The sequence below is a fragment of the Salmo salar genome, chromosome ssa07 (genome assembly GCF_905237065.1).
Source record: "Salmo salar chromosome ssa07, Ssal_v3.1, whole genome shotgun sequence".
In the NCBI taxonomy this organism is placed as follows: Eukaryota; Metazoa; Chordata; class Actinopteri; order Salmoniformes; family Salmonidae; genus Salmo; species Salmo salar.
Genome location: NC_059448.1, coordinates 48,077,158 through 48,094,012, shown reverse-complemented (window position 1 = coordinate 48,094,012; position 16,855 = coordinate 48,077,158). Strand labels below are relative to the sequence as shown.

At 47.3% G+C, this 16,855-nt stretch overlaps 1 protein-coding gene and 1 pseudogene across 2 annotated transcripts in view; one reads left to right on the top strand and one right to left on the bottom strand.

Moving 5' to 3' along the window:
- Window positions 1-2,486: 2,486 nt before the first annotated feature.
- Window positions 2,487-4,987, top strand: LOC106609484 (E3 ubiquitin-protein ligase TRIM21-like; annotated as a pseudogene).
- A 1,295-nt stretch (window positions 4,988-6,282) lies between these two features.
- Window positions 6,283-16,855, bottom strand: part of LOC106609402 (LHFPL tetraspan subfamily member 3 protein) — a 44,521-nt gene continuing 33,948 nt past the window's right edge. Inside the window, exons 2-4 of one of the 2 annotated variants that reach the window (XM_014208195.2) lie at window positions 9,610-9,837; window positions 8,150-8,190; window positions 6,283-8,067 (exon numbers count right to left, since the gene is read on the bottom strand). In XM_014208195.2, the coding sequence (XP_014063670.1) occupies window positions 8,171-8,190; window positions 9,610-9,837 (248 nt within the window). In that variant the 3' untranslated portion in view covers window positions 6,283-8,067; window positions 8,150-8,170. The remainder of the gene's footprint in view (window positions 8,068-8,149; window positions 8,191-9,609; window positions 9,838-16,855) is intronic. The other variant, XM_014208194.2, reaches the window with a different exon arrangement.

Here is a 16,855-nt window from a genome sequence, read left to right as displayed (position 1 = left end):
ATGACTGGGGTGGCTGGGGTCTTTGACAATTTTTAGGGCTTTCCTCTGACACCGCCTGGTGTAGAGGTCCTGGATGGCAGGCAGCTTAGCCCCAGTGATGTATTGGGGCCGTACGCACCACACTCTGTAGTGCCTTGCGGTCGGAGGCTGAGCAATTGCCGTACCAGGCAGTGATGCAACCAGTCAGTCAGGATGCTCTCGATGTTGCAGCTGTGGAACCTTTTGAGGATCTGAGGACCCATGCCAAATCTTTTTACTTTCCTGAGGGGGAATAGGCTTTGTTGTGCCCTCTTCATGAGTGTCTTGGTGTGTTTGGACCATTCTAGTTTGTTGGTGATGTGGACACCAAGGAACTTGAAGCTCTCAACCTGCTCCACTACAGCCCTGTTGATGAGAATGGGGGTGTGCTCGGTCCTCCTTTTCCTGTAGTCCACAATCTTCTCCTTAGTCTTGGTTACATTGAGGGATAGATTGTTATTCTGGCACCACCCGGCCAGGTCTCTGACCTCCCTATAGGCTGTCTCGTCATTGTCGGTGATCAGGCCTACAAACTGTTGTGTCGTCTGCAAACTTCATGATGGTGTTGGAGTCGTGCCTGGCCATGTAGTCGTGGGTGAACAGGGAGTACAGGAGGGGACTGAGCACGCACCCCTGAGAGGCTCCAGTATTGAGGATCAGCGTGGCAGATGTTGCTACCTACCCTCACCACCTGGGGGTGGCCCGTCAGGAAGTCCAGGATCCAGTTGCAGAGGGAGGTGTTTAGTCCCAGGATCCTTAGCTTTGATGGTACTATAGTGTTGAACACTGAGCTGTAGTCAATGAATAGCATTCTCACGTAGGTGTACTTTTGCAATAGAGATTGTATCATCTGTGGATCTGTTTGGGCGGTATGCAAATTGGAGTGGGTCTAGGGTTTCTGGGATAATGGTGTTGTGAGCCATTACCAGCCTTTCAAAGCCCCTCATGGCTACGGACGTGAGTGCTACGGGTCTGTAGTCATTTAGGCAGGTTGCCTTCGTGCTGTTGGGTACAGGGACTATGGTGGTCTGCTTGAAACATGTTGGTATTACAGACTCAATCAGGGACATGTTGAAAATGTCAGTGAAGACACCTGTCAGCACATGCCCGGAGCACACGTCCTGGCAATCCGTCTGGCCCCGCAGCCTAGTGAATGTTGACCTGTTTAAAGGTCGCACTCACGTCGGCTACGGAGAGCGTGATCACACAGTCGTCCGGAACAGCTGATGCTCTCATGCATGCCTCAGTGTTGCTTGCCTCGAAGCGAGCATAGAAGTGATTTAGCTCGTCTGGTAGGCTTGTGTCACTGGGCAGCTTGTGGCTGTGCTTCCCTTTGTGGTCTGTAATAGTTTGCAAGCCCTGCCACATAAGACGAGCGTCGGAGCTGGTGTAGTACGATTCAGTCTTAGCCCTGTATTGATGCTTTGCCTGTTTGATGGTTCATCGGAGGGCATAGCAGGATTTCTTCTAAGCTTCCGGGTTAGAGTCCCGCACCTAGAAAGCGGCAGCTCTACCTTTTAGCTCAGTGCGAATGTTGCCAGTCACTGTGGGGACGACGTCCTCAATGCAGTTATTGATAAAGCCAGTGACTGATGTGGTGTACTCCTCAATGCCATCGGAAGAATCTCAGAACATGTTCCAGTCTGTGATAGCAGAAACAGTCCTGTAGTTTAGTATCTGCTTCACCTGACCACTTTGTTATAGACCGAATCACTGGTGCTTCCTGCTTGAATTTTTGCTTGTAAGCAGGAATCCGTAGGATATAATTGTGGTCGGATTTACGAAATGGAGGGCGAGGGAGAGCTTTGTAGTGTCTCTGTGTGTGGAGTACAGGTGATCTAGAATTTTTCACTCTGGTTGCACATTTAACATGCTGATAGAAATGAGGTTTAAGTGTCCCTGCATTAAAGTCTCCGGCCACTAGGAGCGCCGCCTCTGGGTGAGCGGTTTCCTGTTTGCTTATTTCCTTATACAGCTGACTGAGTGCGGTCTTAGTTCCAGCATCCGTCTGTGGTGGTAAATAAACAGCCACGAAAAGTATAGCTGAAAACTCTCTAGGCAAATAGTGTGGTCTGCATTTTATCACAAGATACTCTACTTCAGGCGCGTACAATCTAGAGACTTCCTTAGATTTTGTGCACCAGCTGCTGTTTACAAATATGCACAGACTGCCCCCTCGTCTTACCGGAGTGTGCTGTTCTATATTGACGAGAAGTCTGTGTTCAATGCCTGGCCCAATGCCTGGCCCAGTTCGTTTTGAATGGCCCGGTTCCCCGGTTGCGTGGAGATTGCATATTTTAGACGATTCCATTGGTCCTTAAGTGAATTCTCCACCCACCCAGGGGTTACTGGGCCATGCAAAACGAAATGGTCCAATCAGAATAGGGCTTTAGGGGTTGGGCAAGTGAGTGCTCTTGGGTTGTGTATAGTTAATTGTTCCAGGAAGAGAAGTGCATTGCAGTGTTCGGTGGGGAGGAGGAACATTTTCAACGTCATTTCTCTGAAATGAAACTAAAGCGCACAGTATGTTGTGCATGAGACCAAACTCCCCAGCTCTTCAGAAAACTGTTAAATAGTGAAATTCAGTCTTTGGACCTTTAACACCTAACAGAAAGTAGAACAAAAGTCTTATCCACGAACACATGCAGGTGAGTAGAGAGATTAACATAGATGTTTGAAGATCAGCTCTACACTGTTTATTTATTCTCCTTTTTTTCTTTGCTACAGTAGGCCAATGTTAATTCTTTGTCCTTTGGTTATATAACTATTTTCTAAGTTTCATGGTAACACCTTGTATCAAGATTGGTTAGTCTGCCCGTAAAGCAATGCTGGCAAACTATGAAGAGCAGACTGATTGCAGGAAATGCTTTATGGTTTTACCTTGGTCTCTGTCTAGACATGGCGTCTTCCAGCAGTCTCCAGTGTCCCATGTGTAAAAAAGCATTTTATAGGAGACCAGATCTGTTCATCAATACATTCATTTCTGAGATGGCTACTCAGTTCAGGAAATCGGTTCAAGTGAAAGCCACCAGCAGCTCAGACCAACTCCCTGCCAAAACTGGAGAAGTCTGCTGTGACATCTGCACTGGGATGAAGCTCAAGGCCCTGAAGTCCTGCCTGGTGTGTCAGACCTCTTACTGTGAGACTCACCTGGAGCCTCATCAGAGAGTCCCAGCCTTAAAGAGACACAAGCTGATCAACCCTGTGGAGAACCTGGAAGACAGGATGTGTAAGAAGCATGACAGACTCCTGGAGCTGTTCTGTAGGAGTGATCAGACATGCGTGTGTCAGTTCTGCACTGAGGCAGACCACAAGACTCACAACACAGTCCCTCTAGAGGAAGAGTATGGAGAGAAGATGGCTGAACTGGGGAAGATGATGGCAGCAGTACAGCAGATGATGCATGCAAGCTCTAGAAATGTTAAGGAGATCAAACACTCTGTAGAGCTCAGCAAGAGAGTTGCGGAGAGAAAGATATTAGACATTGTGCAGGTATGCACTGCTCTGGTGCGCTCCATTGAGAGAAGTCAGGCTGAGCTCATTGAGGTGGTCAAAGAGAAGCATAAAAAAGCGGAGAGGCAGGCTGAAGGGCTCATTGAAGAGCTGGAGCAGGAAATGAATGAGCTACAGAGGAGAAGCACTAAGCTGGAGCAGCTCTCACACACTGAGGACCACCTCCACCTCCTCCAGAGCATCCCATCTCTTTGCACCCTTCCACCCACCAAGGACTGGTCTAAGATCAGTGTTCACAGTGATCTGTATGTGGGGACTTGGAGGAGAGTTGTGTCCCAACTGGAGGAGACATTGAATAAAGAGATGGATAAAGTCAAATTGAAGCGGGTGCAGCGCTAAGCAGTGGATGTGACTCTGGACCCTGATACGGCAAACCCCTATATCATCCTGTCTACAAGTGGGAAAGAAGTGAGATATCAACAGAAACAACAAGATCTCCTTGACAACCCAAAGAGGTTTTCCACCTGTCCTTGTGTCCTTGGAAATAAAGGTGTCTCATCAGGAAGATTTTACTATGAGGTTACTGTTAAGGGAAAGACGAAGTGGGATTTAGGAGTGGCCAGAGAGTCCATCAACAGGAAGGGAAATATCACACTGAGCCCTAAGGATGGTTACTGGACTGTGGCACTGAGGGAAAGGTGTAAGTACCTAGCCTGTACCTCCCCACCTGTCCTCCTCTCCCTGAGAGAAAAGCCCCAGAAGCTGGGGGTGTTTGTGGATTATGAGGAGGGTCAGGTCTCCTTTTATAATGTGGAGGCCAGGTCTCTTATCTACTCTTTCACTGGCTGCACCTTCACTGAGAAACTATATCCATACTTAGGACCTTGTGCTAATTTTGGGGATGAAAACTCTGCTCCTCTGATTATCTCTCCTGTCAATCACACAGACTGAGGATGACGTTTTGACATTGCAGAAGTGTGGAGATAATGGTATCCTGACAAATACTCAGCATGGACCTTGATTCCATTAAGTTTAAAATACAACACTTTGCATTAACATCACTTGTTTAATATTAGATGAAATTGTTCCAGTCTCTTCTGTGTGGTCATTTCATGTACATATACATACGGTGTGTTTTGTTATAATGTCATGCTGATGTGACTGTATTGTGATTCATTTCATGTAATCTCTGACATCAATGATTTAGCAGCCTCTTCGGGGTCAGCTCCAATCATCAATGGGGGCCGACCAATCAGCTGCTTGGGGGAGTTTCAGGAATCCATCCTGAAACACACGTAACAAAACCACAACAGAAACCTGGGAAGGTAACAATGGTTACAAGTCCTCTCCTGTCCCCATCGTGCATGGGGACAAAGCTTTACAACACAACACACGACTATATTTTGAGGTGCCTTTCTCGTGTTGTTTGTTCTGTCTTTGATTGTAACACAAAAATGTCATTACATTTGAAAGAAACACAAATGCAGTGAGTGTTTTAAAGTGTATTTACCCCCCCGTTTTGACTCTAAAGTTTTTTGTATTACATGTTTTATGGAAATGGAAATGGTTGGGACAAACCCCTTTCCCTGGTTCCTCACCTCTTCTGTTTGTTTATCCCAGACTTTCATACACACTCACACACTGCATGAAAAGGCACATTTACGGGTTTAACATTGTCCCGTACATCTCCGATTACATATACATGTCCGCACACAAAAGTGGTCTGTTATCGTATATGTACGGGATGTGTGCAGAGATTTTTGGACTGTGCGCTCCAGTGTTCACTCATAAATACACTTTTTCATGCAGTCAACTCCTCCAGCTACACTTGGAAACCGCCTGGATCCTGTCACTGCTTGCTGACCAGACAGCCAGTATAATAAGGTAGGTGGGGTTTGGACTAGCCAGTATAATAAGGTAGGTGGGGTTTGGACTAGCCAGTATAATAAGGTAGGTGGGGTTTGGACTAGCCAGTATAATAAGGTAGGTGGGGTTTGGACTAGCCAGTATAATAAGGTAGGTGGGGTTTGGACTGAATGAATATGTTCACATGTTGATTAGTTCACATCACAGGTGGTTGGTGGCACCTTAATTGGGGAGGACTGGCTCGTGGTGATGACTGGTGTGGATCAGTGGAATGGTATGATGCCATTCCATTGACTCCGTTCCATACATCAGCAGCTTCCTGTGGTTCACATGTTAAGTTGAGCTTGTTTCAGCCCAGAAGCCCTTAAAGAACACGGCACATTTACAACATAATGAGAGTGGATTTATAAAGCACTTTACACTCACCAGCTGGAAAGTGATATATGCCAATTAGGAGGATGATTAGGTGGCCAGGTTGGGAATTTAACCCCCTACTCTTACAATAAGTTCCATGGGATTTTTAATGACCACAGAGAGTTAGGACACCCATTTTACATCCCATCTGAAAGACTGCACCCTATGCAGGGCAATGTCCCCTTCGCTGCCCTGGGGCATTAGGATCTCCTTAGACCAGATGAAAGAGTGCCTCCTATTGGCCCTCCAACACCGCTTCCAGCAGCATCTGGTCTTCCATCCAGGGACTGACCGGGACCAACCATGCTTTCGTTCAGGGGCAAGCCAGCAGTGGGATGCAGGATGCTATGCTGCTGGCAGTAGACTGCTGACATACTAGTTAGAAAGTTGTGTTGCAGCCCTGTTTGTTTGGCAGTGGTAAGCTACGTGACTTGAGTTTACATGGGCTCTGGAGGCTACTGATCTTTTCAACCAGTTCTGTCCCTTTAAAACGGCCATAACATCCATATTTTGACCTTCAAGAAATTGTATTTTTATTCATTGATAAAATGTGCTGGACAGAGAGCAAGAATGACTTTACGTTAACGACCCATTGCTACTAGTGATAAAGTTGCAGATGGATTCTAAGGTTATAATCCCAGATAATACAATTCAAGACACTGAGCCACATTTTATGGAAACACTTCTTCTCATAGTAAAATGGCAATACACTACAATACTGTCGGTATACATTGTATGGCACACACATCTGAAGTGAATCAATAGCTTTAACGTACTGCATCGATTGTAAATATCATAGTCGAGACGAGATAATATTCCAACACTTAGAACTGCTATTTCTATTTGTTAATAGGCCTATTCTTCTACTTAATACATTGTTCTTCAGCGTGGTTTTCTCCCGGGTTGCCGAGGACACTGTGATTGGCAGCCTGCTCTAGACCTCTATACAGAGTAGTCCTACATGGCCTCTCTGATTCTATCACAACAGTCATTCATTACAGCTACAAGATTTCTTCTTTACCTTCAACTTAGTCACATTTAAAGTGGTGTCAGTGGTGGAGCATCACTCTCTGTTCAGCCGTTGTCTTCCAGTACGGACAAGTCTAAATGGGATCCTTGGGACGTCCCAATTCTGATGTCACCATATTGAAGATTAGATTTAAAACGGTTAAGGTAAGGGTAAAGGTTAGGGTTTTGTGTAGGGACGTCCAAAGGTTCCCAGGTACCGCTAACCCTTCCACCACAGAGTCCAGTAAGGTGGCTCAGCAAGCCAGACAGCGCTTACAGTTCTCATGGCCCACGCTCACCCACTGTAAACAGTCTTACAATGATGAGTCCAATGAAGAGCAAAGAGTGGAACACAAGTCAAGAAGGAATCCACAGGTCAGGTACATGTGGTCCAGAGGTGAGTTTGACACAGAAAGAAGACAGCTCTGTTTGACCAGACGTCTGAACAATCCAATGCTGTAGCCTAGCGGTCATGTGTGGTCATGAGTTAGTTCACCGTTTCCCAAACTCAGTCCTGGGAACCCCAAGGGGTGCATGTTTTGCTTTTTGCCCTAGCACTACATGGCTGATTCAAAGCTTGATGATTAGTTCATTATTTTAATCAGTTGGGTCAAATGCTAGGGCAAAAACCAAAACGTGCATCCCTTGGGGTTCCCAGGACTGAGTTTGGGATACGCTGGGTAATTAGTGTTTTTCTATGGTAGGGCTTTGAATGGTGGGACAGAATCTCATATTCTTTTTCACAAACAAAACTTTTTTCTTATGACTTGGTAATATGTCTTATTGTCACATACACCAGATGGGTGCAGTGAAATGTGTTGTTTTACAGGGTCAGTCATTGTAGTACAGCGCCTCTGGAGCAAATCAGGGTTAAGTGCCTTGCTCAGGGGGCACAACGACATACTTTTTCCCACCTTGTCGGCTCAGGTATTCAAACCAGCGACCTTTCGGTTACTGACCCAATGCTCTAACCGCTAGGCTACCTGCCACCCGTTAAGTCATCGGCCCACTGGGTCCACTCAGTAACGGATTTCATTTCATAAAACAATATGAAGTCTTCCATCTGTTGTTGCCAATATCAAGGTCATGTCTGGGTGAGAAATATGGCCGTAGGGGTTGGTCTTTACTAAGTGGGTTCTCTTGGAGTGGATGTCTCCTCCTTTCTTTCATTCGTCTTTTTCTTGTTCTGTTCTTTCCGACAGCAGTAGCTCTCCTTTCCACCTCCAGAGTGACGGTATGAAGCTGGAACGTTGTGTTACATTATCTTTCCCTCTGACGGGCACCGACACCTGTGAACAAAGAACACAACTAGATTTACCAATGGCAGCATAAGCATTTGGATATTGATCCCATTAAAGTATGTCAGATAATTCACAAAAAGCACACCCACCTTTGTACAGTATTTGACTGTTTATATGGAATTACCAGTCTCTGTGAGGTGAGAAAGGAGAGGTTAGCATTGGTAATGTTACTATGAATACCACTTGAGCTCGTGTACTTGTAGTAACAGAGACACACCAGTGAGTGGCAGTAGTGAGGAAAAGTCACCAATTACCAAGTAAGGTAATGACATCCTTATCTAAATGGCTCAGAGACCTCCTTTATAAACATAGTTAATCAGTGGACTGACTCCTACGTTACTGCAACAGAACAATTAATCACTTTGCCAAAATGAGACTCAGTCACTCTCTCTCTCTCGTCTTATAGCTGATAATGTGAAGTCAGACATCTTGAAACCCTATAACATTGATAATTGAGGGCGTCTCGGATTTTGGAAGCAGAGCCTACTAGACTTAATTTGAATGTGTGTCCAATTGAGACTCTCTCTCCTCCTGTCCCACAGCTGATAATGGCATCCTCCCTCTGTTCCATGGCATTATCCTGCACCAACAGGCAGCCCTAGCCGATTAGCTCATGTGATTCATTTAGACAGGCTGATTGCCAAGCTGTGTAAACAGCCATTAGTAATTCATGACTCCGTAAATTCTCTCCCTTTTTCTTCCATCTTATTTTCTACATCTCCCTCTCCTTTCCATTTCTTTTCATCTCTTTTTTCTTTTCCCCCCTTCTTGTCGTTTTAGCCATTCTCTTTGACTCTGCCATCTTGTTTTCTTATCTTCCTCTCATTCTCACACTTTCTCTCTCTCTCTCTCTGACTCACCAATTCCCAATCCCATTGGTAATAACAGTAAGCAGGTGTTATGTGAGAAGCAGTTAAAATATGTTAATTGGTGGTGGCTCGGGTGTGTGACATTATGCTGAAAATATTTGCATAAAAAGGGACGGAATATGATTATCTACCATATGGGATGTGGGGTTTTGACAGCAGGGTACAGTTGTTACATTTGATACACACCCGCCCCATGCTATGGGCTTTGGAGGAGGGGGTTGATGAGAAGTGTGTATTTATTAGCCTAAATACATTAAACCCCAAGATATGGAGGAGAGGGGGCTCAGACTTCAGTTACAGAGGTTCTGTTATTCTGTACAACAGTGTTCTTCACTCCTGGTCCCGGAGAGCCAAAGGGTGTGCAGGTGTTTGGTCCAGCCCAGCACTAACATATCAGTACAGTGCTGCCCTTCAGAGACAGGTAGACACCCTGTGGGTCCCCAGGAGCAGGTTTGAAGAGCATTGCTCTATGACCTTACACAGACTTGAACTATCACACATATCACTTTGTGAGACAGCCTCTGTATGGCATGTTCATATGAGGAAAGTCCACAGCTCCTATTCACAAAGCATCTCAGGGTAGGAGTACTGATCTAGAATCAGGTCCCCCCCTGTCCATGTAATCTTATTCATAATGACCTAAAATCACAAACTGATCTTAGATTAAGTGTTGTCCTTACTATCCAGCAGCTCATCAGCCATCAGCCCATCCTGACGGTTTCCCAGGACGAAGGCCAGGAAGGAGAGTATCAGGGCGTCCATGATGCCCATGATAGCCAGGATGTAGGCCCAGCGCACGGAGCACGCTCCCAGGGTGTACTTGTCTGTCTGCTCCCCACACATCCTCTTCACTTCGTCACTGTCCCAGCCGTCTGGGTAGATCATACAGCCCAGAATCAGGCACGTACCTGGGATAGGAGGAGGGAGGGAGGGATGGGGGGGATGGAGAGACAGAGGGAGGGAGGGAGAAAGGAAGAAGTGGGAGATTACAGAAAAGAGAGAATACAGGAGAAACACAGAAAGATGGAGGGAAAGAGAAAGAGATAAGTGTTAGCTTAACCCATACCATATCTATGCAGCATTCTAAACTCATCACCCTCCCCCTGTAGTCTCTCCTCCATCCCTCCACCCCTGTAGTCTCTCCTCCATCCCTCCCACTGTAGTCTCTCCTCCATCCCTCCACCCCTGTAGTCTCTCCTCCATCCCTCCACCCCTGTAGTCTCTCCTCCATCCCTCCCGCTGTAGTCTCTCCTCCATCCCTCCCCCTGTAGTCTCTCCTCCATCCCTCCCGCTGTAGTCTCTCCTCCATCCCTCCCGCTGTAGTCTCTCCTCCATCCCTCCCGCTGTAGTCTCTCCTCCCCTGTAGTCTCTCCTCCATCCCTCTCGCTGTAGTCTCTCCTCCATCCCTCCGCCCCTGTAGTCTCTCCTCCATCCCTCCCACTGTAGTCTCTCCTCCATCCCTCCCGCTGTAGTCTCTCCTCCATTCCTCCCACTGTAGTCTCTCCTCCATCCCTCCCCCTGTAGTCTCTCCTCCATTCCTCCCGCTGTAGTCTCTCCTCCATTCCTCCCGCTGTAGTCTCTCCTCCATCCCTCCCGCTGTAGTCTCTCCTCCATCCCTCCCGCTGTAGTCTTCTCCCCCCTCCTCCCCCTGTAGTCTTCTCTTCCCCCTGTAGTCTTCTCTTCGCCCTGTAGTCTTCTCCCCCCTCCTCCCCCTGTAGTCTTCTCCCCCCTCCTCCCCCTGTAGTCTTCTCCCCCTCCTCCCCTGTAGTCTTCTCCCCCCCCTCCCCTGTAGTCTTCTCTTCCCTCCTCCCCTTGTAGTCTTCTCTTCCTCCTGTAGTCTTCTCCTCCCCCTGTAGTCTTCTCCTCCCCTGTAGTCTTCTCCTCCCCCTGTAGTCTTCTCTTCCCCCTGTAGTCTTCCCTTCCCCTGTAGTCTTCCCTTCCCCCTGTAGTCTCTCCTCCCCTCCCCTGTAGTTTCTCCGCCATTCCTCCCCCTATAGTCTATCCTCCCCTCCCTGTAGTTTCTCCTCCATTCCTCCCCCTATAGTCTATCCTCCCCTCCTCCCCCGTAGTCTCTCCTCCATCCCTCCCCCTGTAGTCTCTCCTCCATCCCTCCGCCCCTGTAGTCTCTCCTCCATCCCTCCCCCTGTAGTCTCTCCTTCATCCCTCTCCCTGTAGTCTCTCCACCATCCCTCCCCTGTAGTCTCTCCACCATCCCTCCCCTGTAGTCTCTCCACCATCCCTCCCCTGTAGTCTCTCCTCCTCTCCCTGTAGTCTCCCTCTCACCCTCTCCCTGTACTCTCCTCTCCCCCTCTAGTCTCTCCCGTTCCCCCTCTAGTCTCTCCCGTTCCCCCTCTAGTCTCTCCTGTTCCCCCTCTAGTCTCTCCCGTTCCCCCTCTAGTCTCTCCTGTTCCCCCTCTAGTCTCTCCCGTTCCCCCTCTAGTCGCTCCCTGTTCCCCCTCTAGTCTCTCCTGTTCCCCCTCTAGTCGCTCCCGTTCCCCCTCTAGTCTCTCCCTGTTCCCCCTCTAGTCTCTCCCGTTCCCCCTCTAGTCTCTCCCGTTCCCCCTCTAGTCTCTCCCGTTCCCCCTCTAGTCTCTCCCGTTCCCCCTCTAGTCGCTCCCGTTCCCCCTCTAGTCTCTCCCGTTCCCCCTCTAGTCTCTCCCGTTTCCCCTCTAGTCTCTCCCGTTTCCCCTCTAGTCTCTCCCGTTTCCCCTCGTAGTCTCTCCCGTTTCCCCTGTAGTCTCTCCCGTTCCCCTTGTAGTCTCTCCCGTTCCCCCTCTAGTCTCTCCCGTGCCCCCTCTAGTCTCTCCCGTTCCCCCTCTAGTCTCTCCCGTTCCCCCTCTAGTCTCTCCCGTTCCCCCTCTAGTCTCTCCCGTTCCCCCTCTAGTCTCTCCCGTTCCCCCTCTAGTCTCTCCCGTTCCCCCTCTAGTCTCTCCCGTTCCCCCTCTAGTCTCTCCCGTTCCCCCTCTAGTCTCTCCCGTTCCCCCTCTAGTCTCTCCCGTTTCCCCTGTAGTCTCTCCTGTTCCCCTTGTAGTCTCTCCCGTTCCCCCTCTAGTCTCTCCTGTTCCCGCTCCTGTTCCCCCTCTAGTCTCTCCTGTTTCCCCTCTAGTCTCTCCTGTTTCCCCTGTAGTCTCTCCTGTTCCCCTTGTAGTCTCTCCCGTTCCCCCTCTAGTCTCTCCTGTTCCCGCTCCTGTTCCCCCTCTAGTCTCTCCTGTTTCCCCTGTAGTCTCTCCTGTTCCCCTACTCCTGTAATCTCTCCTCTGTTCACTAGCTGATTGATTCCCTCTCCTGACCACTGTCAGTGATCACTGCAGCTCCTCATGGACACAAACAGTACACCCACCCACTCCAGCCAGAGACACTGGGACTGGCTTCAATTCAATTCACTTGTTCAGAGTGTGTGACAATAACACAGAGACGTCAGTGCGGGCTGTGGTAACAGATCAATAAGAGTATTGTCAGAGGATATCTAGCAGTCCCACACAGTCACAGCAGCAGAGTCCGTAGTAGAGGCATTTGTGTGAGTTAACAGTCGTGGAAGGGCACATTGCTGTCAGAGGCTAAGCTAAAAAGACAGCGAGAGAGTACAGAGCGACAAGTAGATCGATTTAAGACACAATCTCAGGAAATAAAAGAGCAGCCCTCTTTCTCTCCATCCCTCCCTCTTTCTTTTCTTCCTCCCTCCCTCTCATTCACTCACAGAACCTCAGGAAATGATAGAGCATCACAGCAGGAATATTGGTGACCTGTTTCCACGAGAAAAGAGCAACCAGTGAAAAACAAACACCATTGTAAATACAACCCATATTTATGTTTATTTATTTTCCACTTTGTACTTTAACTATTTGCACATCGTTACAACACTGTATATAGACATAACATGATACTTGAAATGTGTCTATTCCGTTGAAACTTTTGTGAGTGTAATATTTACTGTTCATTTTTTATTATCTACTTCACCTGCTTTGGCAATGTTAACATATGTTTCCCATGCCAATAAAGCCCTTCGAATTGAAAGGGGCGGAGAGGAACTGGAGAAAGTGAGAAAGAAATACAAATCAAATGTTATTGGTCACATACACATGGTTAGAAGATGTCATTGCGAGTGTAGCGAAATGCTTATGCTTCTAGATCCGACAGCGCAGCAGTATCTAACAGGTAATATCAATTCCACAACAAAACCTAATACACACAATCTAGTAAAGGAATTGGATAAGAATATAGAAATATATGGATGAGTAGTGACAGAGCGGCTAAGATGCAATAGATAGTATAGAATAGATAGTGAAGGTTACAGTATACATTATATACATATGAGATGAGTAATGCGAAATACTAAGAATAGTGGCATTATTAAAATGACTACTGTTCCATTTATTGAAGTGGCCAATGATATCAAGTCTGTTGGTAGGCAGCCACCTCTCTGTGCTGGTGATGGCTGTTTAACAATCTGATGGCCTCTAGATAGAAGCTGTTTCAACAATCTCTCTGTACCAGATTTGATGCACCTGTACTGACCTCGCCTTCTGGATGGTAGCGAGGTGAACAGGAAGTGGCTCGGGTGGTTATTGTCCTTGATTATCTTTTTTGCCTTCCTGTGACATCGGGTGCTGTAGGTGTCCTGGAGGGCAGGTAGTTTGACCCCGGTGATGCATTGTGCAAACCGCACCACCCTCTGGAGAGCCCTACAGTTGTGGGCAGTGCAGTGTTTCCCCACTGTGTTTCTGTTTTCTCCTAATATGTGGTTTCCTGTTAGCCTGGAGTTCAACAGGACATGTGGTTTCCTGTTAGCCTGGAGTTCAACAGGACATGTGGTTTCCTGTTAGCCTGGAGTTCAACAGGACATGTGGTTTCCTGTTAGCCTGGAGTTCAACAGGACATGTGGTTTCCTGTTAGCCTGGAGTTCAACAGGACATGTGGTTTCCTGTTAGCCTGGAGTTCAACAGGACATGTGGTTTCCTGTTAGCCTGGAGTTCAACAGGACATGTGGTTTCCTGTTAGCCTGGAGTTCAACAGGACATGTGGTTTCCTGTTAGCCTGGAGTTCAACAGGGCATGTGGTTTCCTGTTAGCCTGGAGTTCAACAGGACATGTGGTTTCCTGTTAGCCTGGAGTTCAACAGGACATGTGGTTTCCTGTTAGCCTGGAGTTCAACAGGACATGTGGTTTCCTGTTAGCCTGGAGTTCAACAGGACATGTGGTTTCCTGTTAGACTGGAGTTCAACAGGACATGTGGTTTCCTGTTAGCCTGGAGTTCAACAGGACATGTGGTTTCCTGTTAGCCTGGAGTTCAACAGGACATGTGGTTTCCTGTTAGCCTGGAGTTCAACAGGACATGTGGTTTCCTGTTAGCCTGGAGTTCAACAGGACATGTGGTTTCCTGTTAGCCTGGAGTTCAACAGGACATGTGGTTTCCTGTTAGCCTGGAGTTCAACAGGGCATGTGGTTTCCTGTTAGCCTGGAGTTCAACAGGACATGTGGTTTCCTGTTAGCCTGGAGTTCAACAGGACATGTGGTTTCCTGTTAGCCTGGAGTTCAACAGGACATGTGGTTTCCTGTTAGCCTGGAGTTCAACAGGACATGATGATATGGATCAGAATTGTGGTAATAATGACAAACAGTGCTAACTGGTCTGTAATAATGCACACAGGATGTTAACGCATGTAATAGCTATAATCTAATCCCACACCCTCTACACCAGGGGTCCCCAATTACATTCAGCCACGGGACGATTTTTTCTTGAGTGGATGGTCAGAAACACAATTAAAAATAATTTGTACTCTGCAAATTGACCGTAAGTAGCCCAAACCGATAGTATTTGACAACATAATAATTTCAAACCTTAAATACATTGGGATATGATCACATGCCTCTCTATTTATGAATCATTGTGAGCATTAGCGCCGTGTCAGACTCCGGCACTGATGATCCACATTGCTAAGCACTGTTCTCGGATCTGAGTATGGGACACCTATGAGTTTCTCTAGTTTTCAACGTTGATCTTGTTTATAGGTGCTGTGTGTGAGAGATCGTTGGATTCTAACTCTGAAGTCATCATAAATAATAAAAACATAATTTACCCGTTCACTTCCTCTTGTAGTGAGCCAGGGAAATGCAGAGTGAGGAGAGAGCATGGATCCTACAGATGTAGGATCTTAATTTGATCACTTTTGTTATCAATTTTCCTGCACCACAAGAAATGCAGATGAGCCTCGTGATTTACAAAAGTCCCTGAAAACCCACACGTTTATATTAACAGTATTCACTTTTCATGTAGCCTACTTTTGGCCAGCTAATAGCCTAACCAGCGAGGAGGCAACATCAAAATGTTCAAATCCTGTTGTTGCAGGATTATTTTACTGTGACAATATGGGTTAAGATCCTACATCTGTAATGAACAAGGAGCCTAAAGTTTAAGTCTCAGGCAAACATTGAATAAGTCAATTAATGAGCCATTGACAATTAATGAGCCACTGACGCCACCATGGGGCACTCTGTTCACAACGTTGACATCAGCAAACATCTCGCCCATACGTCGCCATACACATGATCTGCGGTTGTGAGGCCGGTTGGACGTACTGCCAAATTCTCTAAAACGATGTTGAAGGCGGCTTATGATAAAGAATTGAACATTAAATTCTCTGGAAACTGCTCTGATGGACATTCCTGCAGTCAGTATGCAAATTGCATGCTCACTGAAAACATCTATGGCATTGTGTTGTGTGACAAAACTGCACATTTTAGAGTGGCTTTTTATTGTCCCCAGCACAAGTTGCACCTGTGTAATGACCATGCTGTTTAATCAGCTTCTTGATATGCCACACCTGTCAGGTGGATGGATTATCTTGACAAAGGAGAAATGTTAACAAATGTAAACAAATATGTGCACAACATTTGAGAGAAATTAGCTTTTTGTGCGTATTTGACTTTTCGGGGATCTTTTATTTCAGCACATGAAACCAAAACTTTACATGTTGTGTTTATATTTTTGTTCAGTGTACAGTCGTGGCCAAAAGATTTGAAAATGACAAATATTAATTTTCACAGTCTGCTGCCTCAGTTTGTATGACAGCAATTTGCATAGCCTTTGGCAGGGTAGAGGCCTGGGGGAAATCAGGGAGTGGAGGAGTCTGGACCTTTCAGTCCTCTCACTCCTCGTCTCCATCCTCCCTCCAACTGTTGCTGCTTCTCCATCCTCCCTCCAACTGTTGCTGCTTCTCCATCCTCCCAACTGTTGCTGCTTCTCCATCCTCCAACTGTTGCTGCTTCTCCCTCCAACTGTTGCTGCTTCTCCCTCCAACTGTTGCTGCTTCTCCCTCCAACTGTTGCTGCTTCTCCCTCCAACTGTTGCTGCTTCTCCCTCCAACTGTTGCTGCTTCTCCCTCCAACTGTTGCTGCTTCTCCCTCCAACTGTTGCTGCTTCTCCCTCCAACTGTTGCTGCTTCTCCATCCAACTGTTGCTGCTTCTCCATCCAACTGTTGCTGCTTCTCCATCCAACTGTTGCTGCTTCTCCCTCCAACTGTTGCTGCTTTCTCCCTCCAACTGTTGCTGCTTCTCCATCCTCCCTCCAACTGTTGCTGCTTCTCCATCCTCCATCCAACTGTTGCTGCTTCCTCCATCCAACTGTTGCTGCTTCTCCATCCAACTGTTGCTGCTTCTCCATCCAACTGTTGCTGCTTCTCCATCCTCCCTCCAACTGTTGCTGCTTCTCCATCCTCCCTCCAACAACACAGACAGACAGATTACAGTCCCAGTTCTCCGCCCTTTCACGCCACGGCTGCTTAATGTCTTGATTGAGGCTGGCTGGTTGATTGTGATTGAGGCAGGCTGGCTGGTTGGTTGTGATTGAGGCTGGCTGGTTGGTTGTGATTGAGGCTGTGTTTGTGCATGTAGGTTCTTTCAGTGCGAAGGTGAACCATGCTAAATGCA